The sequence below is a fragment of the Oncorhynchus nerka genome, linkage group LG7 (assembly GCF_034236695.1).
Source record: "Oncorhynchus nerka isolate Pitt River linkage group LG7, Oner_Uvic_2.0, whole genome shotgun sequence".
NCBI classification, from domain to species: Eukaryota; Metazoa; Chordata; class Actinopteri; order Salmoniformes; family Salmonidae; genus Oncorhynchus; species Oncorhynchus nerka.
The window spans coordinates 82,842,257-82,864,442 of NC_088402.1; the positions used below are offsets into that span (position 1 = coordinate 82,842,257).

A 22,186-nucleotide genomic window follows, 5' to 3' on the forward strand; every position below is an offset into this window, starting at 1 on the left:
CAGACTCAGTGAGCATAGCCTTGCTATTGAGAAAGGCCGCCGTAGGCAGACCTGGCTCTCAAGAGAAGACAGGCTATGGGCACACTGCCCACAAAATGAGGTGGAAACTGAGCTGCACTTCCTAACCTTCTGCCAAATGTATGATCATATTAGAGACACATATTTCCCTTAGATTACACAGATCCACAAATAATTCGGAAACAAACCCAATTTTGATAAAGTCCCATATCTACTGGGTGAAATACCACAGTGTGCCATCACAACAGCAAGATGTGTGACCTGTTGCCACAACAAAAGGGCAACCAGTGAAGTACAAACACCATTGTAATTACAACCCATACTTATGCTTATTTATTTTCCCTTTTGTACTTTAACCATTTTTACATTGTTACAACACCGTATATATACACAATGACATTTGTAAACAGAGAGAGAGAGAGAGAGACAGAGAGAGAAACAGAGAGAGAAAAACAGAGAGAGAGAGAGAGACAGAGAGAGAGAGAGACAGAGAGAGAGAGAGACAGAGAGAGAGACAGAGAGAGAGACAGAGAGACAGACAGACAGACAGACAGACAGACAGACAGACAGACAGACAGACAGACAGACAGACAGACAGACAGACAGACAGACAGACAGACAGAGAGACAGAGAGAGAGAGAAAAACAGAGAGAGAGAGAAACAGAGAGAGAAACAGAGAGAGAGAGAGAGAGAAAAACATAGAGAGAGAGAAACAGAGAGAGAGAGAGAGAGAGAGAGAGAGAGAGAGAGAAATAGAGAGAGAGAGAGAGAGAGAGAGAGAGAAATAGAGAGAGAGAGAGAGAGAGAGAGAAAACATAGAGAGAGAGAGAGAGAGAGAGAGAGAGACAAAGAGATAGAGAAACACACAGAGAGAGAGCGAGAGAGAGAGAGAGAGAGAAAGAGACAAAGAGATAGAGAAACACACAGAGAGAGAGAGAGAGAGAGAGAGAGGGACAGAGAGAGAGCAAAGAGCAAGAGAGAGGGCGAGAGAGAGTGAGGGCAAGAAAAGAGTGAGAGAGAAAGAGAGCCTCTTTCTGATGAGATATGTTGGCACGACTGCCACATTGTATCTCCATCCCAAAGCCCTTGCTTGGAAGTGTACTTCGCCAGACTGCCAAGAACCTTGCCCTCATCCAGGCCAAGGTGGCGAGACCCAGTAGTGATGACACCATATGCCTTGTTGATCTCTGCACCAGACAGGATGCTCTTGCCAGCATACTTGGGGTCCAACATGTACGCTGCGTCTTCTATGGGCTTCAGGCAGAATTCTTCCCGCTTTTTGATGTATCATTCCCCACTGAATCAAAGAGAATACTATCATTCACCACTGAATCAAAGAGAATACTATCATTCACCACTGAATCAAAGAGAATACAATCATTCACCACTGAATCAAAGAGAATACCATCATTCCCCACTGAATCAAAGAGAATACTATCATTCCCCACTGAATCAAAGAGAATACTATCATTCACCACTGAATCAAAGAGAATACTATCATTCACCATTGAATCAAAGAGAATACCATCATTCCCCACTGAATCAAAGAGAATACTATCATTCCCCACTGAATCAAAGAGAATACTATCATTCCCCACTGAATCAAAGAGAATACTATCATTCACCACTGAATCAAAGAGAATACTATCATTCACCACTGAATCAAAGAGAATACTATCATTCCCTGTAATATATTAGTATGTAGCTAAAAGGTGTCCTGTAACTCAAGCATGTCGGAGAACTAGTGGAAGCAGCTCTCTCTCTCTCCTTTCACTAGGGCTCAGGTCCTGTCATTAATTGCTCATGGGACTAGAACTTATTCTGATGGATAAGATGGAATGGGATGGATGAATAGATTGAGAAAGAGAGACCCTGTCTTTGTGTCCCAATAGCACCCTAATTCCTATGTAGTGCACTACTTTTGACCAGGCAAGGGCTCTGGTCAAAATGAGTGCACAATATCGGGAATAGCATGCCATTTGGGACTCAGGCACCCTGTCCTTGCCAGTACATTCCCCCAGGCCTGTTTAACACCCACGGATGGCCTGTCAGTCCAGCCTCTAAAAACCCAGGCTTGTTAACAGTCTATCAGGAGGCCATTATCACCACACCAGGCCACCCTTCTCTGGTTACATCCCAAATAGCACTATATTTCCTATGTAGTGCACTACTTTACAACAGGACCCATGGGGCTTTGGTCAAAAGTAGTGCACTAGATCGGTATTAGGGTGCCATTAGGGACGGATCATCTGTCCTTTCTGTAATGAAGGGTGCCAACTGCCAACACCAACCAAGCAGCGAGCCTCACACAGCCAACCACTGAGCCCACAGACACCCCTCAATCCTAAATCAACTCCTAGCCTATCCCTAGCCCCATAGGCACTTGTGGAGAGCGACAGCTGGTTTTAAAAATGTTACTCATCTAATGGACATTTCAATAACATGTAATAACAAATAATATCGAAACAACGGTATAACGCCATAATGTCATAATGTGATAATGCCACATGTGATAATGCCATATGGGACCATGTGATAATGCGATAATGTAATACTGGTATCATGTGATAATGCCATAATGTGATAATGACAATGTAATAATGCCATAATGGATGTAATTTTATTTATTTATTTGACCTTTATTTAACTGGGCAAGTCCATCCCCATGGGACTCCTAATCACGGCCGGTTGTGATACAGCCTGGAATCGAACCAGGGTCTGTAGTGACGCCATTAGCATTGAGATGCAGTGCCTTAGACTGCTGCCCAATGTATGTAATAATGTCATAAAGTAATAATACCATAATGTAATAATGCCATAATGTGATAATGCCATCATGTAATAATGTGATAATACCATAATGTAACAATGCCATAATGTAATAATGTGATAATGCCATAATGTAATAATACCATAATGTAATAATGTGATAATGCCATAATGTAATAATACCATAATGTAATAATACCATAATGTAATAATGTGATAATACCATAATGTAATAATGTGATTATACCATAATGTAATAATGTGATTATACCATAATGTAATAATGTGATTATACCATAATGTAACAATGTCATAATGTAATAATGTCATAATGTATGTAACAATGTATCAAATGATGCCATAATGTAATAGTCTTAATGTAATAATGACACAATGTTAAGATGTGAAAATGACAGTCAATTCCATAATGTAATACTGTCATAATGTAATAATGCCATAATGTAATACTGTCATAATGTAATAATGTAATAATGCCATAATGTAATAATGCCATAATGTAATGGTGCCATAATGTAATAATGTGATTATACCATAATGTAACAATGTCATAATGTAATAATGTCATAATGTCATAATGTATGTAACAATGTATCAAATGATGCCATAATGTAATAGTCTTAATGTAATAATGACACAATGTTAAGATGTGATAATGAAAGTCAATTCCATAATGTAATACTGCCATAATGTAATAATGCCATAATGTAATGGTGCCATACTGCCATAATGTAATAATGCCATAATGTAATACTGCCATAATGTAATAATGTAATACTGCCATAATGTAATAATGACATAATGTAATACTGCCATAATGTAATACTGCCATAATGTAATACTGCCAGAATGTAATAATGTAATACTGCCATAATGTAATACTGCCAGAATGTAATAATGTAATACTGCCATAATGTAATAATGTAATACTGCCATAATGTAATAATGACATAATGTAATACTGCCATAATGTAATACTGCCATAATGTAATACTGCCATAATGTAATAATGACATAATGTAATACTGCCATAATGTAATACTGCCATAATGTAATACTGCCAGAATGTAATAATGTAATACTGCCATAATGTAATACTGCCAGAATGTAATAATGTAATACTGCCAGAATGTAATAATGTAATACTGCCATAATGTAATAATGTAATACTGCCATAATGTAATAATGACATAATGTAATACTGCCATAATGTAATACTGCCATAATGTAATACTGCCAGAATGTAATAATGTAATACTGCCAGAATGTAATAATGTAATACTGCCATAATGTAATACTGCCATAATGTAATAATGACATAATGTAATACTGCCATAATGTAATGGTGCCATACTGTATGTAATAATTTACGTAATAATGCCATAATGTAATCAATATGTTTTGACAGACTGTGTACATCAGAGGCTACTGCTAGTGGCTACTTGTCAGTAACACTTTATTGAAGGGACTTGTTGACTGTTAAGGAACTAAATGTAAACCATTTTACAAAATGTATTTATCAACATTGGTAAGTAAAGTTTAACAAACAATGTAACAATGTTTATAGGCAGTTCATACGCAATAATTATTTACAACAAGAAAATTAATAATAGATTTGTGAATTATTATGACCCACATTTTTTCCTTTTCTTTAGCTTCATCTATTTTCAAGCAATGGATATTCAGTTCAGTTCCTTTGTCAAGTCCATTGGCCTACCAGAACCCCACACCCCATCCCCAAAATATTCCCCCACCTCTTACACAAAACCACAATGGCATCCTTGTCTCAGTGAATTGAGGCTTGAATATAAATGATACTAGATTATATTATCATGATATTCCTGCATAATACTGCTAAAGAGGCTCATTCAACCCAGATGACCTTCTACAAACCCCAACAGAGCTGACGATCGTCGCCCTGAAGATGAAAACACACACACACACACATAGCCTCATTAAAAATATCATTTTAAGGCGGCCAACAATTTTCGGTACTATCTACTTTTAGCAAGGCACCTTTGACACCACACCATGGGAGAACAGTGGAGAGGAGGTGTGTGTGTGTGTGTGTGTGTGTGTGTGTGTGTGTGTGTGTGTGTGTGAGTCTGTACAGCGTTTGCCCTATATTATATTGATGCTGAGGAGGAAAATTAGGTTGTTTCAGGCCATGGAGAGTCGTGGATAGATAATGGATAGTCACATATAGATAATGGATATGCATGTATACATAATGGATAGTCATGTATAGATAATGGCGTCATGGCTAGATAATAGATAGTCATGGATATTATGTAGAGATAATGGATACCCATGTACAGATAATGGATAGATGATGGATAGCGATGCTAGATCATGGATATCCATGTTTAGATAACGGACAGATAATGGTCAGTAATGTATAGATAATGGACAGTCGTGCAAAGATAATGGATAGTCATGGATATATCTAATCAAATCTATTTATATAGCCCTTCGTACATCAGCTGATATCTCAAAGTGCTGTACAGAAACCCAGCCTAAAACCCCAAACAGCAAGCAATGCAGGTGTTGAAGTACCATAAGGGATAGCGGTGTACAGATAATGGATAGCAGTGTATAGATAATATATAGTCATGGGTGGATAATGGATATATAATGGATATTCATGGATAGCTAATGGACAATCATGTATTGGTAATGGATAGATAATGGATATTCATGCAGATCCATGTACAGATAATGGCTAGATAATGGATTCCACGTATAGATAATGAACATATAGCGTATAGTCATGTATAGATAATGGGTAGCCACGGTTAGATAATGGATAGTCATGGATAGCCAATGGACGATCATGTACTGATAATGTATAGATAAGGGACAGTCATGTATAGCTAATAAGTAGATAACGGATAGTCATGAATAGATAATGAATAAATTATGAATATGCATGTATGGATAATGGGCAGATAATGGATTTCCATGTATAGACAACAGATAGATAATGGATAGTCACGGTTAGACAATGAATAGCAGTGTATAAATAATGGATAGATAATGGATATGCATGTATAGACAGTGGACATAATGGATAGCCATGGCTAGATAATGGATAATAATGTATAGATAATGGATAGTCATGGCTAGATAATCATGACCAGATAATGGATAATAATGTATAGATAATGGATAGTCATGGCTAGATAATAGATAGGCATGGCTAGATAAGGGATAATAATGGATAGATAATGGATTGTCATGGCTAGGTAGATAGTCGTGGCTAGATAATGGATAATAATGTATAGATAATAGATAGTCATGGCTAGATAATGGATAGATAGTGGATAGTCATGGCTAGATAATAGATAGCCATGGCTAGATAATGGATAATACTGGATAGATAATGGATATTCATGGCTAGATAATGGATAATAATGTATAGATCATGGATAGGCATGGCTAGACAATGGATAGTCATGGCTAGATAATGTATAATAATACATACATAATGGATAGTCATGGCTAGATAATGGATAGTCATGGCTAGATAATGGATAATAATGTATAGATAACGGATAATAATGTATAGATAACGGATAGCCATGGCTAGATAATAGATAGTCATGGCTAGATAAGGGATAATAATGGATAGATAATGGATAGGCATGGCTAGATAATGGATAGTCATGTATAGATAATGGGTAACAATGTATAGATGACGGATAATAATGTATAGATAATGGATAACAATGTATATATAATGGATAGATAATGTATAGATAATGGATAGTCATGGCTAGATAATAGATAGTCATGGCTAGATAAGGGATATTGTAGTGGGGCCTAAAAGGATAATAGGAAGCCCTGGCTGAGAAGGAAAAGGTGGACAGTGGAAATGGAAGGGAGGCAATTGTATGAATATTATGTCAGATTCACATGGAATTGTTGTTCAATTTAAATGTTTGAATATAAAATTATTGGTGAAGAGATTAAATGTAATTTTAGCTTCCAAATGAGAGATTTGGGTTTTCATAAGGTTAGGGCTCTGCTCAATCAGTGACCCGCCCCTGTGAAGGGACATCAAACACGCCCTCCTCTCCCTTCCTATATAAAGCCTTGACGACAATATAACCTCCTGTTCCGAGGATGTCAGAATGACGGTCCGATGTCAGAATGGTTCAGATAATAACTACAGAACTAAGCCAACCTCAGCGTGAGCTTTGGTTGCGAATGGTATGAACTTTGAACTCTTATTCACTACAGAAGTGATACCTCCTAGCCGTTGAGTTTAGCAACAGCAGCTGCAAACGAGGGTTAGGAAGGAACAGACAGAGTATCCCGTCTATCAACAACGACGTTACTACAACGTATCCATTTGACTACCAGAGACATTCTTCCAAGGACAAAGGACTCGGTTTGGCAACACGGCCTTCCATCTACCACCAAACTACCGAAGCACAGCTCAGAGTAAATATTTATTGCATTTTCCTTTTCCAAATGGGCGGTAATTTAGAATGCATAAGATACTGTATTTACGATAGCACAGCTTTATCCCTTTGTCCCTCAATCTTCCCGCTCTTTCACTCAAACCCAGCCCTTTTCTTTTGTGTAACCAGCTGTCATATCTGTTCCGCCCGCTAGGGACGTTTTCCTCTATGACGTAATTTGTAATCAAGGTATGATTAATTCTGTGTATATGTAATTCTGTGTGATTAGTTAGGTATTTAGTAAATAAATAATGAAACCCAATTGTGTATTGCTGATTCATCTTGTTAGCAAGGGTTTGTGAAGATAACCAAGAATTTACAAGATTATTAATTAAGGTGACGATTAATATTGACTGCTATTGATGTAAAATATTACTAGGTCTTTAAGAGTTTATTCGGTTGATAACAGCTCTATAAACATTATTTTGTGGTGCTCCGACTCTCTAGTTAATTACATTTACATGATTAGCTCAATCAGGTAATATTAATTATGGAGAAAGATTTTATAGAATAGCATGTCATATCACTTAATCTGGCATAGCCAAAGACACAACATTAGCTACACTCTATTTAACAAGAATTTGGATGGCGAAGAGCACATGCTAAAGGACGAATGCGTATTGTAAGTGAAAGAAGATGAATTTTTACACAATTACTAAAGTGTGAGAGACATGAGCTGGTCTACAAGAAGCTATTCTCAATAACAATGATTTCCAACCAATGCACAGACAAAGACGATTAATCAAAATGATACGGACACTGCTCAACTAAAAGTCCTTAAACTGCACTGAATATAGTGTAAAGCCATGTAACGTCAACACTTTACTGCAAGTGCGCAAATAGCTAGTGAATTTCCACATAGGAGACAATAAAAAGACTGTCTATCAAGACGGCCACCAGCAGATTAGACAAATTACATTGTATTGAAAAGTATCATCCTACCCGTTTCCAACAGCGTTGTATGGTACCATATCATGTTGACAGTAGAGTCCTACCTGTTTCCATAGGAAGACATCGTCCTGGTTGAGTTGCCATGTGGTGATGAGGTGAATGGTAGACAGTACCCCTCCACTCAGCACTGCAGCTCTCATCCTCACCGGCAGCAGTGTATAGATAATGTACACAAAGAACACGGACCACCAGATCCCCTCAGAGGCGCTCCGGGGGGCAACCATCAACACCCCAAACACCTGGACCACTAGTAGCACCCCGATCACCAGGTAGCTGACGATCCACATGTAGTCCTGGTGGAAGCTGTTCCTGTTGCACACCACCATCATGGACAGGAAGAGGGCCATGGCCACGGAGAGCACCGAGGCGTAGGCCACGTTGGGCGGAGCGTGGACACAGTGGAAGGCTAGCATGACACCGCACACTATGACAAGGACACCCATCAACATAGTCAGAGAGCTCTGGTTGAGCCTGAAGAAGTAGCGCTGGTACAGACGTTCTAGTTTGGCTGAGGTGAACTTCTTGGACTGGAACACCCGTACCACACACATCCAGCACTCAGCGGCTGTCAAGGCTTTACATGTTCCTCCGTCCTCCCCTGTTCCTTCCCCCAAACCCACCCCCCCTGGACCTCTCCTCCCTCTCAGGTCTCCGTCGTCGAACCCCAGATCCACAGCCTTTAACCCCAGGTCTCCAGCAGCCCCGGTCCGTTTCCCATAGTGGTCCTCCTGCCAGACGCAGCGCATTCCAAAGTTACCTCCTCCACTGGGCCCCGCGCCCCCTCCACCACAGTGGTAGTGCTGGGGGGTGTGAGGTGGTGGATCCAGGTTCTCAGTTTCCTGCAGGCAGCTCATGTAGCGGGGGTTGCAGAGAGACGACCCTGAGCCACAGTCCTTCCGCTTGTTGGACTTGCTGCCATTGCGCTCCCCCCACGCAGTCTTTCGCTCGTCCACTCTGGCTACGAAGAAGCCTCTGACCCACGACATCCTACTGGGACAACAGAGACAGATTAGGGTTAGCAGGTCAACAATATGCAGACAAGGACAGATAGGGTGGTCATCAATACACCGTTAGGGACAGACAGGGTGGTCATCAATACACTGTTAGGGACAGACAGGGCGGTCATCAATACACTGTTAGGGACAGACAGGGTGGTCATCAAAACACCGTTAGGGACAGACAGGGTGGTCATCAATACACCGTTAGGGACAAACAGGGCGGTCATCAATACACCGTTAGGGACAGATAGGGTGGTCATCAATACACTGTTAGGGACAGATAGGGTGGTCATCAATACACCATTAGGGACAGACAGGGTGGTCATCAATACACCATTAGGGACAGATAGGGTGGTCATCAATACACCATTAGGGACAGACAGGGTGGTCATCAATACACCGTTAGGGACAGACAGGGTGGTCATCAATGCACCATTAGGGACAGACAGGGTGGTCATCAATACACCATTAGGGACAGACAGGGTGGTCATCAATACACCATTAGGGACAGATAGGGTGGTCATCAATACACCGTTAGGGACAGACAGGGTGGTCATCAATACACTGTTAGGGACAGACTTGACATCTGAGCTTGGTTTCAATGCTATTGCAATGGAAGACATGTCTCTTCTTCTCTGTTGATCATCCAGTTCTTTCTTAGCATCTTCATTCACATGTACTTTAGACCTATAGGTATAGAGTCCACTAACCTGTGTGGGCTCTGTGGTGTGTACCAACGCTGCGCTCTTCAGCCAGGCCACTCATTTGCACACACAACGGGATCAAACTGGCCAGGGGTAGGTGTGACTGTCTGCCTTGGAGCTTGGAGCTGCACCTTTGCCAAACAAACTAACTAACAGACAAACAAACAAACAGTGTCATTACATCACTGATTTGATTTTGATTTTTGATTTGATTTGACTTCCTGCCTCTGAAGGCCACCTGACCTGGACCTCTGAACACTAAGGTATAGCTTATTCCTCGTGTAATTACAAAAAATAACCCTAAACTTATAAGAGCAACTTAATGCAGTGTTATACAACTGAAAATCTTTCTGGGTATCAGCTGTTTTTTAGTAAATGGAAGGAGTGTGCAGCCAGCCAATAGCAAACTCTAACTCAAAGTGTAGCAGTGTATTTGCACTAATCAATAAAAGAGATGAGCCCTATTGTCAAAGTGAATTGATAATCATTCATCCTCTCCGTCACCACCTGATCCCATTCCACCCCCACCCAGAGAGAGGGCCTTCACATGCAAATCTTTCTGTTTGCAGATACTGAAGTGTGACTGCTAATCATCATGCTATTCAGTGCACTGTACATCAACCATGTAGATAAATCACCCTAAGCCTATCACTGGAGTTCAATATGGTCCCTTCCATTCAAAATACACTTCTTCTAGTGCTGTTTGGATTTCCATAACATTTGTGGAAACTAGCTTTCCACCCATCCATATCCTTTCAGTGTAGTTAGTGTAGTTATATTATATCAATCTCCCCGTAACATCAGGGCAGGGTTGAGTTTGCCCTATTAGAGAACAAAGACCCTATGAGTGGGCATTTAGCAGTCATCACAGATGAAACACACACACGCACAGTAAGTACGTACACACACACACACACACACACACACACACACGATGAAGAGCCCTCCACTCCAGATTAAATTGTGCATGTTTCCTGTCCCCCATTAGCCCTGATGACTCACTCCCCGTGTCCCATATGGGACCCCATTCCCTATATAGTGCACTCTTTTAGATTGTGGCCCATAGGGCTCTGATCAAAAGTGCTGCACTATTGTAGGGAAGTGGGTGCCATTTGGGACACACTCAGGCACAGTCAAGCTGATTTATGTCTGCATTCAGCACATGTCAAGGACATTGGAATATAACAGGAATGGGCAGCTGGCGCCCCACGACCCTCCTTCTGAAGCCATATTTTTTGTTTATTTGTTTATTTTTTAACTTACTGTTGCAAGTTAGAATAGTAAAATACAGTAAAATAAGTTGAAATTCCAAAATTGGGTTGTGCATCAACAGTTTTTCTTGTTAAGTCAAACCCTACCCAGGTTTCCATCCAACATTTTGAGGTGAGTAAAGTACATGTCGGCAAAAAAACTAAACATTTTGAGGTGAGTAAAGTACATGTCAGCAAAAAAACTAAACATTTTGAGGTGAGTAAAGTACATGTCGGCAAAAAAACTAAACATTTTCGGTAAACTTTCCAAATGGCGACAAAACAAAATACGCTAGACAAGATGGGATCTTTTTGTGTCTGTAAAATGAATTATGCCAGAAAGGTCGGTGGAAACGCTTTTATGCGCAAATATTGATAAAATAACCATCATATTGATGTAAACTTGGAGGAAAATACTGACATGTTGTGTGGTCCTCCCACTACGACTCTTCGGGAAAGCATGCAGTTTATTATGCTACAGATTAAATCAATTATGTTGAACTTCACAGGGCGGTGAAAGTGCAAGGTGATGCGCTCCTAAATATCGAGGGTCTGATTCTGGTGACATCATCATTGATGCTTGGGTACCATTTGACAAATAACAAGACTACACTCTTTTGTCAATAATAATCTGATCATGTAGGCTAATTGTGTGCTCTATCATGCTGTATGTATCTGCGTGCTGTTGGCTAGAGAGCATGTGGCAATCCCAGACTGGGTGCACTCGCTATATAACACAACATTATGTTGTGAGAAAACCATCAGTAGAGGTGAAAATGAGATGTAACTTGTACTTTTTTATTCAGTACATGGGAATTAGTACGCCAAAACATGTTTTTTTTTTATGTGCACCACGTCATCACACACAGCCTTTTATCAGCAACAAGTCAATTTGATGGAAACATCTCTGGTGAGAAAATGTACATATTGTTTTCATGCAGATTTGAGAATATTCGCATGAAAATCTGTCGCCAATTGGATGGAAACCTAGCTACTAACACTGACTCTATTAGCCCATGAAGCACTACCGTTTTTTAGATTGGTAAATCAGTCTAGCAGCCAGCTATCTAAACTTAGTAATCATAATCTAATTACTGTCCGGGGGGCCCCAATTGATTTGCTAGTCAGTCTCAGTCAGATATCATATTAAAAACTGTAAACATTTCCCTCCACCCAATGGCATAATGTGTAGAATAGCATGAAATTAGCTGTAAAACAGCAACAGTCAGGGATATGAACAAGAGGGTACGTAGAATAACAACAGTCAGGGATATGAACAAGAGGGTACGTAGAATAACAACAGTCAGGGATATGAACATGAGGGTAGGTAGAATAACAACAGTCAGGGATATGAACAAGAGGGTACGTAGAATAACAACAGTCAGGGATATGAACAAGAGGGTACGTAGAATAACAACAGTCAGGGATATGAACAAGAGGGTAGGTAGAATAACAACAGTCAGGGATATGAACATGAGGGTAGGTAGAATAACAACAGTCAGGGATATGAACATGAGGGTAGGTAGAATAACAACAGTCAGGGATATGAACATGAGGGTAGGTAGAATAACAACAGTCAGGGATATGAACATGAGGGTACGTAGAATAACAACAGTCAGGGATATGAACATGAGGGTAGGTAGAATAACAACAGTCAGGGATATGAACAAGAGGGTACGTAGAATAACAACAGTCAGGGATATGAACAAGAGGGTAGGTAGAATAACAACAGTCAGGGATATGAACATGAGGATCTGTAGAATAACAACAGTCAGGGATATGAACAAGAGGGTACGTAGAATAACAACAGTCAGGGATATGAACAAGAGGGTACGTAGAATAACAACAGTCAGGGATATGAACATGAGGGTAGGTAGAATAACAACAGTCAGGGATATGAACATGAGGGTACGTAGAATAACAACAGTCAGGGATATGAACATGAGGGTAGGTAGAATAACAACAGTCAGGGATATGAACAAGAGGGTAGGTAGAATAACAACAGTCAGGGATATGAACAAGAGGGTAGGTAGAATAACAACAGTCAGGGATATGAACATGAGGATCTGTAGAATAACAACAGTCAGGGATATGAACATGAGGGTAGGTAGAATAACAACAGTCAGGGATATGAACAAGAGGGTACGTAGAATAACAACAGTCAGGGATATGAACATGAGGGTAGGTAGAATAACAACAGTCAGGGATATGAACATGAGGATCTGTAGAATAACAACAGTCAGGGATATGAACATGAGGGTAGGTAGAATAACAACAGTCAGGGATATGAACATGAGGATCTGTAGAATAACAACAGTCAGGGATATGAACATGAGGATCTGTAGAATAACAACAGTCAGGGATATGAACATGAGGGTAGGTAGAATAACAACAGTCAGGGATATGAACATGAGGGTAGGTAGAATAACAACAGTCAGGGATATGAACATGAGGGTACGTAGAATAACAACAGTCAGGGATATGAACATGAGGGTAGGTAGAATAACAACAGTCAGGGAGGATCTGTAGAATAACAACAGTCAGGGATATGAACATGAGGGTACGTAGAATAACAACAGTCAGGGAGTGAACAAGAGGGTACGTAGAATAACAACAGACAGGGATATGAACATGAGGGTACGTAGAATAACAACAGTCAGGGAGGATCTGTAGAATAACAACAGTCAGGGATATGAACATGAGGGTACGTAGAATAACAACAGTCAGGGATATGAACATGAGGGTACGTAGAATAACAACAGTCAGGGATATGAACATGAGGGTAGGTAGAATAACAACAGTCAGGGATATGAACATGAGGGTAGGTAGAATAACAACAGTCAGGGATATGAACATGAGGGTACGTAGAATAACAACAGTCAGGGATATGAACATGAGGGTAGGTAGAATAACAACAGTCAGGGATATGAACATGAGGATCTGTAGAATAACAACAGTCAGGGATATGAACATGAGGGTAGGTAGAATAACAACAGTCAGGGATATGAACATGAGGATCTGTAGAATAACAACAGTCAGGGATATGAACATGAAGGTAGGTTGAATAACAACAGTCAGGGATATGAACATGAGGATCTGTAGAATAACAACAGTCAGGGATATGAACATGAGGGTAGGTAGAATAACAACAGTCAGGGATATGAACATGAGGGTAGGTAGAATAACAACAGTCAGGGATATGAACATGAGGGTAGGTAGAATAACAACAGTCAGGGATATGAACATGAGGGTACGTAGAATAACAACAGTCAGGGATATGAACATGAGGGTAGGTAAAATAACAACAGTCAGGGATATGAACAAGAGGATCTGTAGAATAACATCAGTCAGGGATATGAACATGAGGGTAGGTAGAATAACAACAGTCAGGGATATGAACATGAGGGTAGGTAGAATAACAACAGTCAGGGAGGATCTGTAGAATAACAACAGTCAGGGATATGAACATGAGGGTACGTAGAATAACAACAGTCAGGGAGGATCTGTAGAATAACAACAGTCAGGGATATGAACATGAGGGTACGTAGAATAACAACAGTCAGGGAGGATCTGTAGAATAACAACAGTCAGGGATATGAACATGAGGGTACGTAGAATAACAACAGTCAGGGATATGAACATGAGGGTAGGTAGAATAACAACAGTCAGGGATATGAACATGAGGGTAGGTAGAATAACAACAGTCAGGGATATGAACATGAGGGTACGTAGAATAACAACAGCCAGGGATATGAACATGAGGGTACGTAGAATAACAACAGTCAGGGATATGAACAAGAGGGTAGGTAGAATAACAACAGTCAGGGAGGATCTGTAGAATAACAACAGTCGGGGAGGTTCTGTAGAACAACAATAACAACAGTCAGGGAGGATCTGTAGAATAACAACAGTCAGGGAGGATCTGTAGAACAACAACAACAACAGTCAGGGAAGATCTGTAGAATAACAACAGTCAGGGAGGATCTGTAGAACAACAACAACAACAGTCAGGGAGGATCTGTAGAACAACAACAACAGTCAGGGGAGATATGTAGAATATCAACAGTCAGGGAGGATCTGTAGAACAACAACCACAGTCAGGGAGGATATGTAGAACAACACCAGTCAGGGAGGATCTGTAGAACAACAACAACAACAGTCAGGGAGGATCTGTAGAACAACAACAGTCAGGGAGGATCTGTAGAACAACAACAGTCAGGGAGGATATGTAGAACAACAATAATCAGGGAGGATCTGTAGAACAACAACAGTCAGGGAGGATCTGTAGAACAACAACAACAGTTAGGGAGGATCTGTAGAACAACAACAGTCAGGGAGGATCTGTAGAACAACAACCACAGTCAGGGAGGATCTGTAGAACAACACCAGACAGGGAGGATCTGTAGAACAACAACAACAACAGTCAGGGAGGATCTGCAGAACAACAACAGTCAGGGAGGATCTGTAGAACAACAACAGTCAGGGAGGATCTGTAGAACAACAACAGTCAGGGAGGATCTGTAGAACAACAACAGTCAGGGAGGATCTGTAGAACAACAACAGTCAGGGAGGATCTGTAGAACAACAACAGTCAGGGAGGATCTGTTAGAACAACAACAGTCAGGGAGGATCTGTCAGAACAACAACAGTCAGGGAGGATCTGTAGAACAACAACAGTCAGGGAGGATCTGTAGAACAACAACAGTCAGGGAGGATCTGTAGAACAACAACAGTCAGGGAGGATCTGTAGAACAACAACAGTCAGGGAGGATCTGTAGAACAACAACAGTCAGGGAGGATCTGTAGAACAACAACAGTCAGGGAGGATCTGTAGAACAACAACAGTCAGGGAGGATCTGTAGAACAACAACAGTCAGGGAGGATCTGTAGAACAACAACAGTCAGGGAGGATCTGTAGAACAACAACAGTCAGGGAGGATCTGTAGAACAACAACAGTCAGGGAGGATCTGTAGAACAACAACAGTCAGGGAGGATCTGTAGAACAACAACAGTCAGGGAGGATATGTAGAACAACAACAGTCAGGGAGGATCTGTAGAACAACAACAGTCAGGGAGGATCTGTAGAACAACAACAGTCAGGGAGGCTCTGTAGAACAACAACAGTCAGGGAGGATCTGTAGAACAACAACAGTCAGGGAGGATCTGTAGAACAACAACAGTCAGGGAGGATCTGTAGAACAACAGTCAGGGAGGATCTGTAGAACAACAGTCAGGGAGGATATGTAGAACAACAGTCAGGGAGGATCTGTAGAACAACAACAGTCAGGGAGGATCTGTAGAACAACAACAGTCAGGGAGGATCTGTAGAACAACAGTCAGGGAGGATCTGTAGAACAACAACATGGGGTAAAAGACTACAGATGCAGTGTTTCTCGATGTGTGTGCGCGTGCATGTGTGTTTAGGGGTGGAGGGTTGTTGAGGAAGGCAGAAGATTTACGTCTCACAAAATATACAATTAAGTACTTATTATATTCTATAGTACATGCGCCTGGTGGCATGCCTGCGTTCCTTATTAAGAGCAGTAGCTAGCTATTGATAGAAGTTGCTTCACAAAAGAAACCTTTGAAACTAACCCGAGGAGCTGGCAAACACAGTCCTGCTCTGTAGTTTGTTATCAATGTAGTTCAACTCTGCCATTCTGCCAATAAACAACATAGGCAGTTACTGGATGTCAGACAGAACATCATGGTGTATTTAGTGTATTCTTTAATTAACCAATAAGGCCCGAGGGGGTGTGGTATATACACATTATAAACTGGGTGGTTCGAGCTCTGAATGCTGATTGACTGACAGCCGTGGTATATCAGATCGTATACCACGGGTGTGAAAAACAGTTATTTTTTACTGCTCTAATTACGTTAGTAAACAGGTTATAATAGCAATAAGGCACCTCAGGGGGTTGTGATATATGGCCAATATACCAAAGCTAAGGGCTGTATCCAGGCACTCCGCGTTGCGTCGTGCATAAGAACAGCCCTTCGCCGTGGTATATTGGACATATACCACACCCCCCTGGACCTTATTGCTTAAGTATATTCAAGTATAACAAAATATGTAGGCTTTTTTTTTTAAACTTATTTTATCATTCATACATTTCCACCTATAATAAGTGGATTAAAAGGTTTAAGGATACATATTCACACAGTTTAACATTGAGTTTACTATTGACAGTTTAGTCATTTAGCAGACACTCTTATCCAGAGCAACTTATAGTTGTGAGTGGATAGATTTTTTCATACTGGTCCCCTGTGTGACTCAAACCCAAAACCCTGGTGTTGCAAGTGTTATGCTCTAACTGAGCCACACTGGTTCCTCTGAGCAAATAAAAAAACGCAACTAGCTGGATATGCAAATACTATATCTAGGTATTGTTAGGCAGATAAAGACACCTGATCTGATCTATGCTATAAGGTTATTCAATGCCCCTGTGGGTCAGACTGACAAGCAAGCAACCTCTGGTTCTGGTGCATGCAGGGCCGGTCAGTCAGACAACAGGAGCACACAGCAGCATGGGGCGGTTATGTAACAAACAGAACAGTGCATGCATGCATTTACAGGAGCATCCGCTTGAGATATAATTTAAAAAATAATACTTGTTTCCGATCTAACCACCTCGTTATAAACCGGAAAACGGTTGTCAACGTTGTAAATTAATATATAGAGAATGAATAGGATATACCTTGAGTTTGAATGTCAATTATCTATATGCAGATCAAATAGCACATAATCAGGATGTTTGCGATAAATAGGCCTACATGCAAACACATATCTGCACATAGCCTCGGCTATTTGGTTGCAAAGAAGACCGTCCGAAGAAAAGGATTGCATAATCGCACGCACTGTTTGTGTGAAGCTACCGGTACATGTTAACCATAGCCTTTCCATGGGGACATTTCGACAGTAACAATGCGCCTACTTCTCAAACGTTTCATTTATAATGGGTTGTCTATATTTCCTTGCACCGACAGATCTTATCTAGCCCTACTCTTACCATTTGTCGCCAGAATTCAAGCCATGAGTAATAATTTAAAATCTCTCTACAAACTTCTATGAGAAATCGACTACAGGGATTCCATGATCGCGCCGTTTGACAAGTAGTATGGCTACTTGCATACTTTCATTGCACTAATTTCCCACTGCAAAGATAGCCTACAGTAGCCCATCAGCAAAGCCATACTATTGTAATGCACCTTCAAGATTATTATTTTTTTTTCAATCAGAGAACAGAATACATACATGTCCTAACCAGGTTTCTTCAAGGTATGTCCCTTATTGTAAATGCATAGCCTATATGCACCAGAATGTCTCCTTCTTTGGTGGGCATCAACACATTTATGAAGCCTACACATAGCCTATAGGCTTGTTACTACTAGCAACATCGTCGATAGTGACAAGTAAAACAGCGCAAATACCTGCATAACATGCCACCTTGAAACTACAGGCTGCTGCTACACTGCTGAAGAGGCCAAGTTAACATTGTAACCTCGGCTGTTCTGTTTCATTTTTGTGGCACTGCTGTGTTCTATAATTACAGTGATAATAGTCGACTAGTTAAGTTAATGTAGCGTTGTTGTAGACTGTAAAACAGTTATCCAGAAGGCTAGTAGCCCGGGAGAGATTGTACTTACCACATTGATTAACACCCATATACGAACAGCGCGCAATATAGCTGACTTTCTCCCTCTGTTTTGGTACGTTGCTGTCTTTTCGTTCAGATGAAAACGTGTATCTATCGACGTCTAGGCTACAATCGAGGGGATTGGCTACAAATGTACATACAGTGGGCGCGTTCGAGCTGATCACTTTTGTCAATTCAAGTCGGTGCCCGCTTTTCAATGTTGGATTATGTTAAAGAATTGTCTGACTTGCGCCTACATGTCTACTGCATGAACCTTCCAAAAATCCTATGATCAAAGGTCATTACGTTTTGACGGCTTCGACTGCAAGTATCTGCAGTTGCACTTCCCCAGCTTCATCCTGCAGATGTCGCCTGCATTGTGGGAGACTATTGTCAACCAATCATTAGGGTGTTTTTGTTTGACCCGCCCGTATGTCATCAAAGGTGTAAGCTATACAGTGGATAGCCTATATACAAACAAATGTGATATTTTAGCCTCTGAGTAATTGATTGTATAAGGAACTCACATATGATTTCAGTTTGTGTGTGTGATATGGGAGTTGGAGATATGTTTATTTTGACATTATAAACAAAGATTTTATAAACAATGGAAACTGCCATGTTGATGTGAGCCTTGCTGTTGGGAAACCACATTAGTGTCTGACTTTCGGCTGTTGCAAATTCACCTCACACGACTTCACTTGGCTTTCGCCAACAGTTGCTTTTGCCTTACCACTCAAACGCACCCAACATCTGGCGCTCGCTACATTCCACACTGGGTTCTGTTTCGCTCGCTCGGGATTTTTACCTCTCTCATAGGAAGGTAGCCTTCTTCAATTCTCATGAACTGATAGGCCAACAAATGACAACTCAAATATGAGTGCCATTTTTAGTGTGACAACTAAGCAATGAAGTCGAATGCCATAAGTCAATGATGCTATTTGTTAATTATTTTAGATGCCGTCTAGGGTCTAATTAGGAATTCAGACCTGTTTCCACTTGATTGATATCCAGACACAATGCAAGTTCTGCGTTCAGACAGGCAGCTCAATTCTGATATTTTTTTCACTAGTTGGTCTTTTGACCAATCAGATAAGCTCTGAAAAGATCTGATGTGAAAATATCTGATGTGATTGGTCAAAACACCAAATAGTGGAACAAAATATCAGAATTGGCTGCCTGTTGGGCTGCATGTTAGCACCAGGTATAAACGGGACACAAGAGCGTGAGGACGTAGAGTGCAGCTAGCCAAGATGTACTGCAAGCCAACTACTTTAATATCCAAAGACCCTAGGCCTGCCTATCTGTTATTGTATCTGTAGCCTGGTCTCATAGACAAGACGTAACATAGTAAATATACATCCAGACACTTAAAGTAGTATGATATGCAGGGTTGGGGAGTAACAGATTACATGTAATCCATTACATGTAAAGATTTTTTTTTAACGTTAACTGTAATCCTTTACGTTACCAGCAAAAAAATTTAATAAAATTACAGATATTTTTGAAAAACTAGATGATTACTTTGAGGATTACTTTTAAATTCAGAAAGGACATTCAAATCAGCATTGAAAAAAAGTTTAAGTTTGTTCTACCTGAGCGAGTCTGACCACAAGTCAGAGACCACTATGATGACACACCAAATGATGACCACATGTCAGAGACCACTATGATGTCAGAGACCACACTATGATGTCAGAGACCACTATGATGACACAGCAAATGATGACCACAAGTCAGAGACCACTATGATGTCAGAGACCACTATGATGACACAGCAAATGATGACCACAAGTCAGAGACCACTATGATGTCAGAGACCACTATGATGTCAGAGACCACTATGATGTCAGAGACCACTATGATGACACACCAAATGCGTTTGATGGATCGCGGAAAAAGAGCATAAATAGGCTTTTGTAGGCTACAGTCCAAGCTATGTCTTCCAATGGTGAAACTTCTTTCAGCATCCAAAGATTATCCAACTTGAATAAACGCTTGGAGGTCGGGATGACAGCAGTGATGTAGTCTGCGGCAATACGGATATCACTTGTTATTGATATCTACTTAGCACATTGATGTGAACCACACTGCTGCTCTCTCATTTAACTATTGGAGCCTTACGGATTGTGGTTGTTGTGGATGCCTGTTCACAAATCTAAATGTATATTTGAACCCAATAATAGTGGAATTCAAGAAGTTTAAGCTGCCTATCAATCATTGTTTTTGAAACCAGTGGACAGCCAGTGAAAAATGCGCTCTTGCAACAGCTGCATGGTGAGGATCCCAGTTTATGGAATAAAAGTTGGGCTTTTATAATTTTGCTCAATCTATTTCATGCTGATAAAAAATAAATATCCATAGGCCTAATGGACACATGCTCGAACTCGCACATTTTTGATAGACTTAAAGGGGCAATCTGTAGTTGGTTATTATGTTCAGAGGTTAACTGGCTCTGGTAGACAGTCGAATACTCCATCTAAACCTGAACCAGGTTGGTTACTATGTCCAGAGGTTAACTGGCTCTGGTAGTTAAGACAGCCGAATACTCCATCTAAACCTGAACCAGGTTGGTTACTATGTCCAGAGGTTAACTGGTTCTGGTAGTTAAGACAGCCGAATACTCCATCTAAACCTGAACCAGGTTGATTACTATGTCCAGAGGTTAACTGGCTCTGGTAGTTAAGACAGCCGAATACTCCATCTAAACCTGAACCAGGTTGGTTATTATGTCCAGAGGTTAACTGGCTCTGGTAGTTAAGACAGCCGAATACTCCATCTAAACCTGAACCAGGTTGGTTACTATGTCCAGAGGTTAACTGGCTCTGGTAGCTAAGACAGCCGAATACTCCATCTAAACCTGAACCAGGTTGGTTACTATGTCCAGAGGTTAACTGGCACTGGTAGCTAAGACAGCCGAATACTCCATCTAAACCTGAACCAGGTTGGTTATTATGTCCAGAGGTTAACTGGCTCTGGTAGTTAAGACAGCCGAATACTCCATCTAAACCTGAACCAGGTTGGTTACTATGTCCAGAGGTTAACTGGCTCTGGTAGCTAAGACAGCCGAATACTCCATCTAAACCTGAACCAGGTTGGTTATTATGTCCAGAGGTTACCTGGCTCTCGGAACAAAGTCCTCCACTTTCATATCAAATCAAATCAGTTTATTTGTCACATGCTCCGAATACAACAGGTATAGATAGGTATAGATTTGATAGATATAGATATAGATAGGTATAGATAGGTATAGACCTTATAGTGAAATGCTTACTTACAAGCCCTAACCAACAGTTCAATTTTTAGAGTCAATGTGGAGGCTGTATACAGGTGATACCGGTACAGAGGTCAATGTGGAGGCTGTATACAGG

General features: G+C 40.7%; 1 protein-coding gene across 3 annotated transcripts in view; it reads right to left on the minus strand.

Moving 5' to 3' along the window:
• Positions 1 to 19,065, minus strand: part of LOC115132521 (adenylate cyclase type 6-like) — a 111,427-nt gene extending 92,362 nt beyond the window's left edge. The window contains exons 1-3 of one of the 3 annotated variants that reach the window (XM_065020882.1): positions 18,826 to 19,065; positions 9,931 to 10,073; positions 8,267 to 9,209 (exon numbers count right to left, since the gene is read on the minus strand). In XM_065020882.1, the coding sequence (XP_064876954.1) occupies positions 8,267 to 9,208 (942 nt within the window). In that variant the 5' untranslated portion in view covers position 9,209; positions 9,931 to 10,073; positions 18,826 to 19,065. Of the gene's footprint in view, positions 1 to 8,266; positions 9,213 to 9,930; positions 10,074 to 18,825 lie in introns of all 3 variants that reach the window. The other 2 variants (XM_065020883.1, XM_065020881.1) reach the window with 2 other exon arrangements.
• Between the last annotated feature and the right edge of the window lie 3,121 nt (positions 19,066 to 22,186).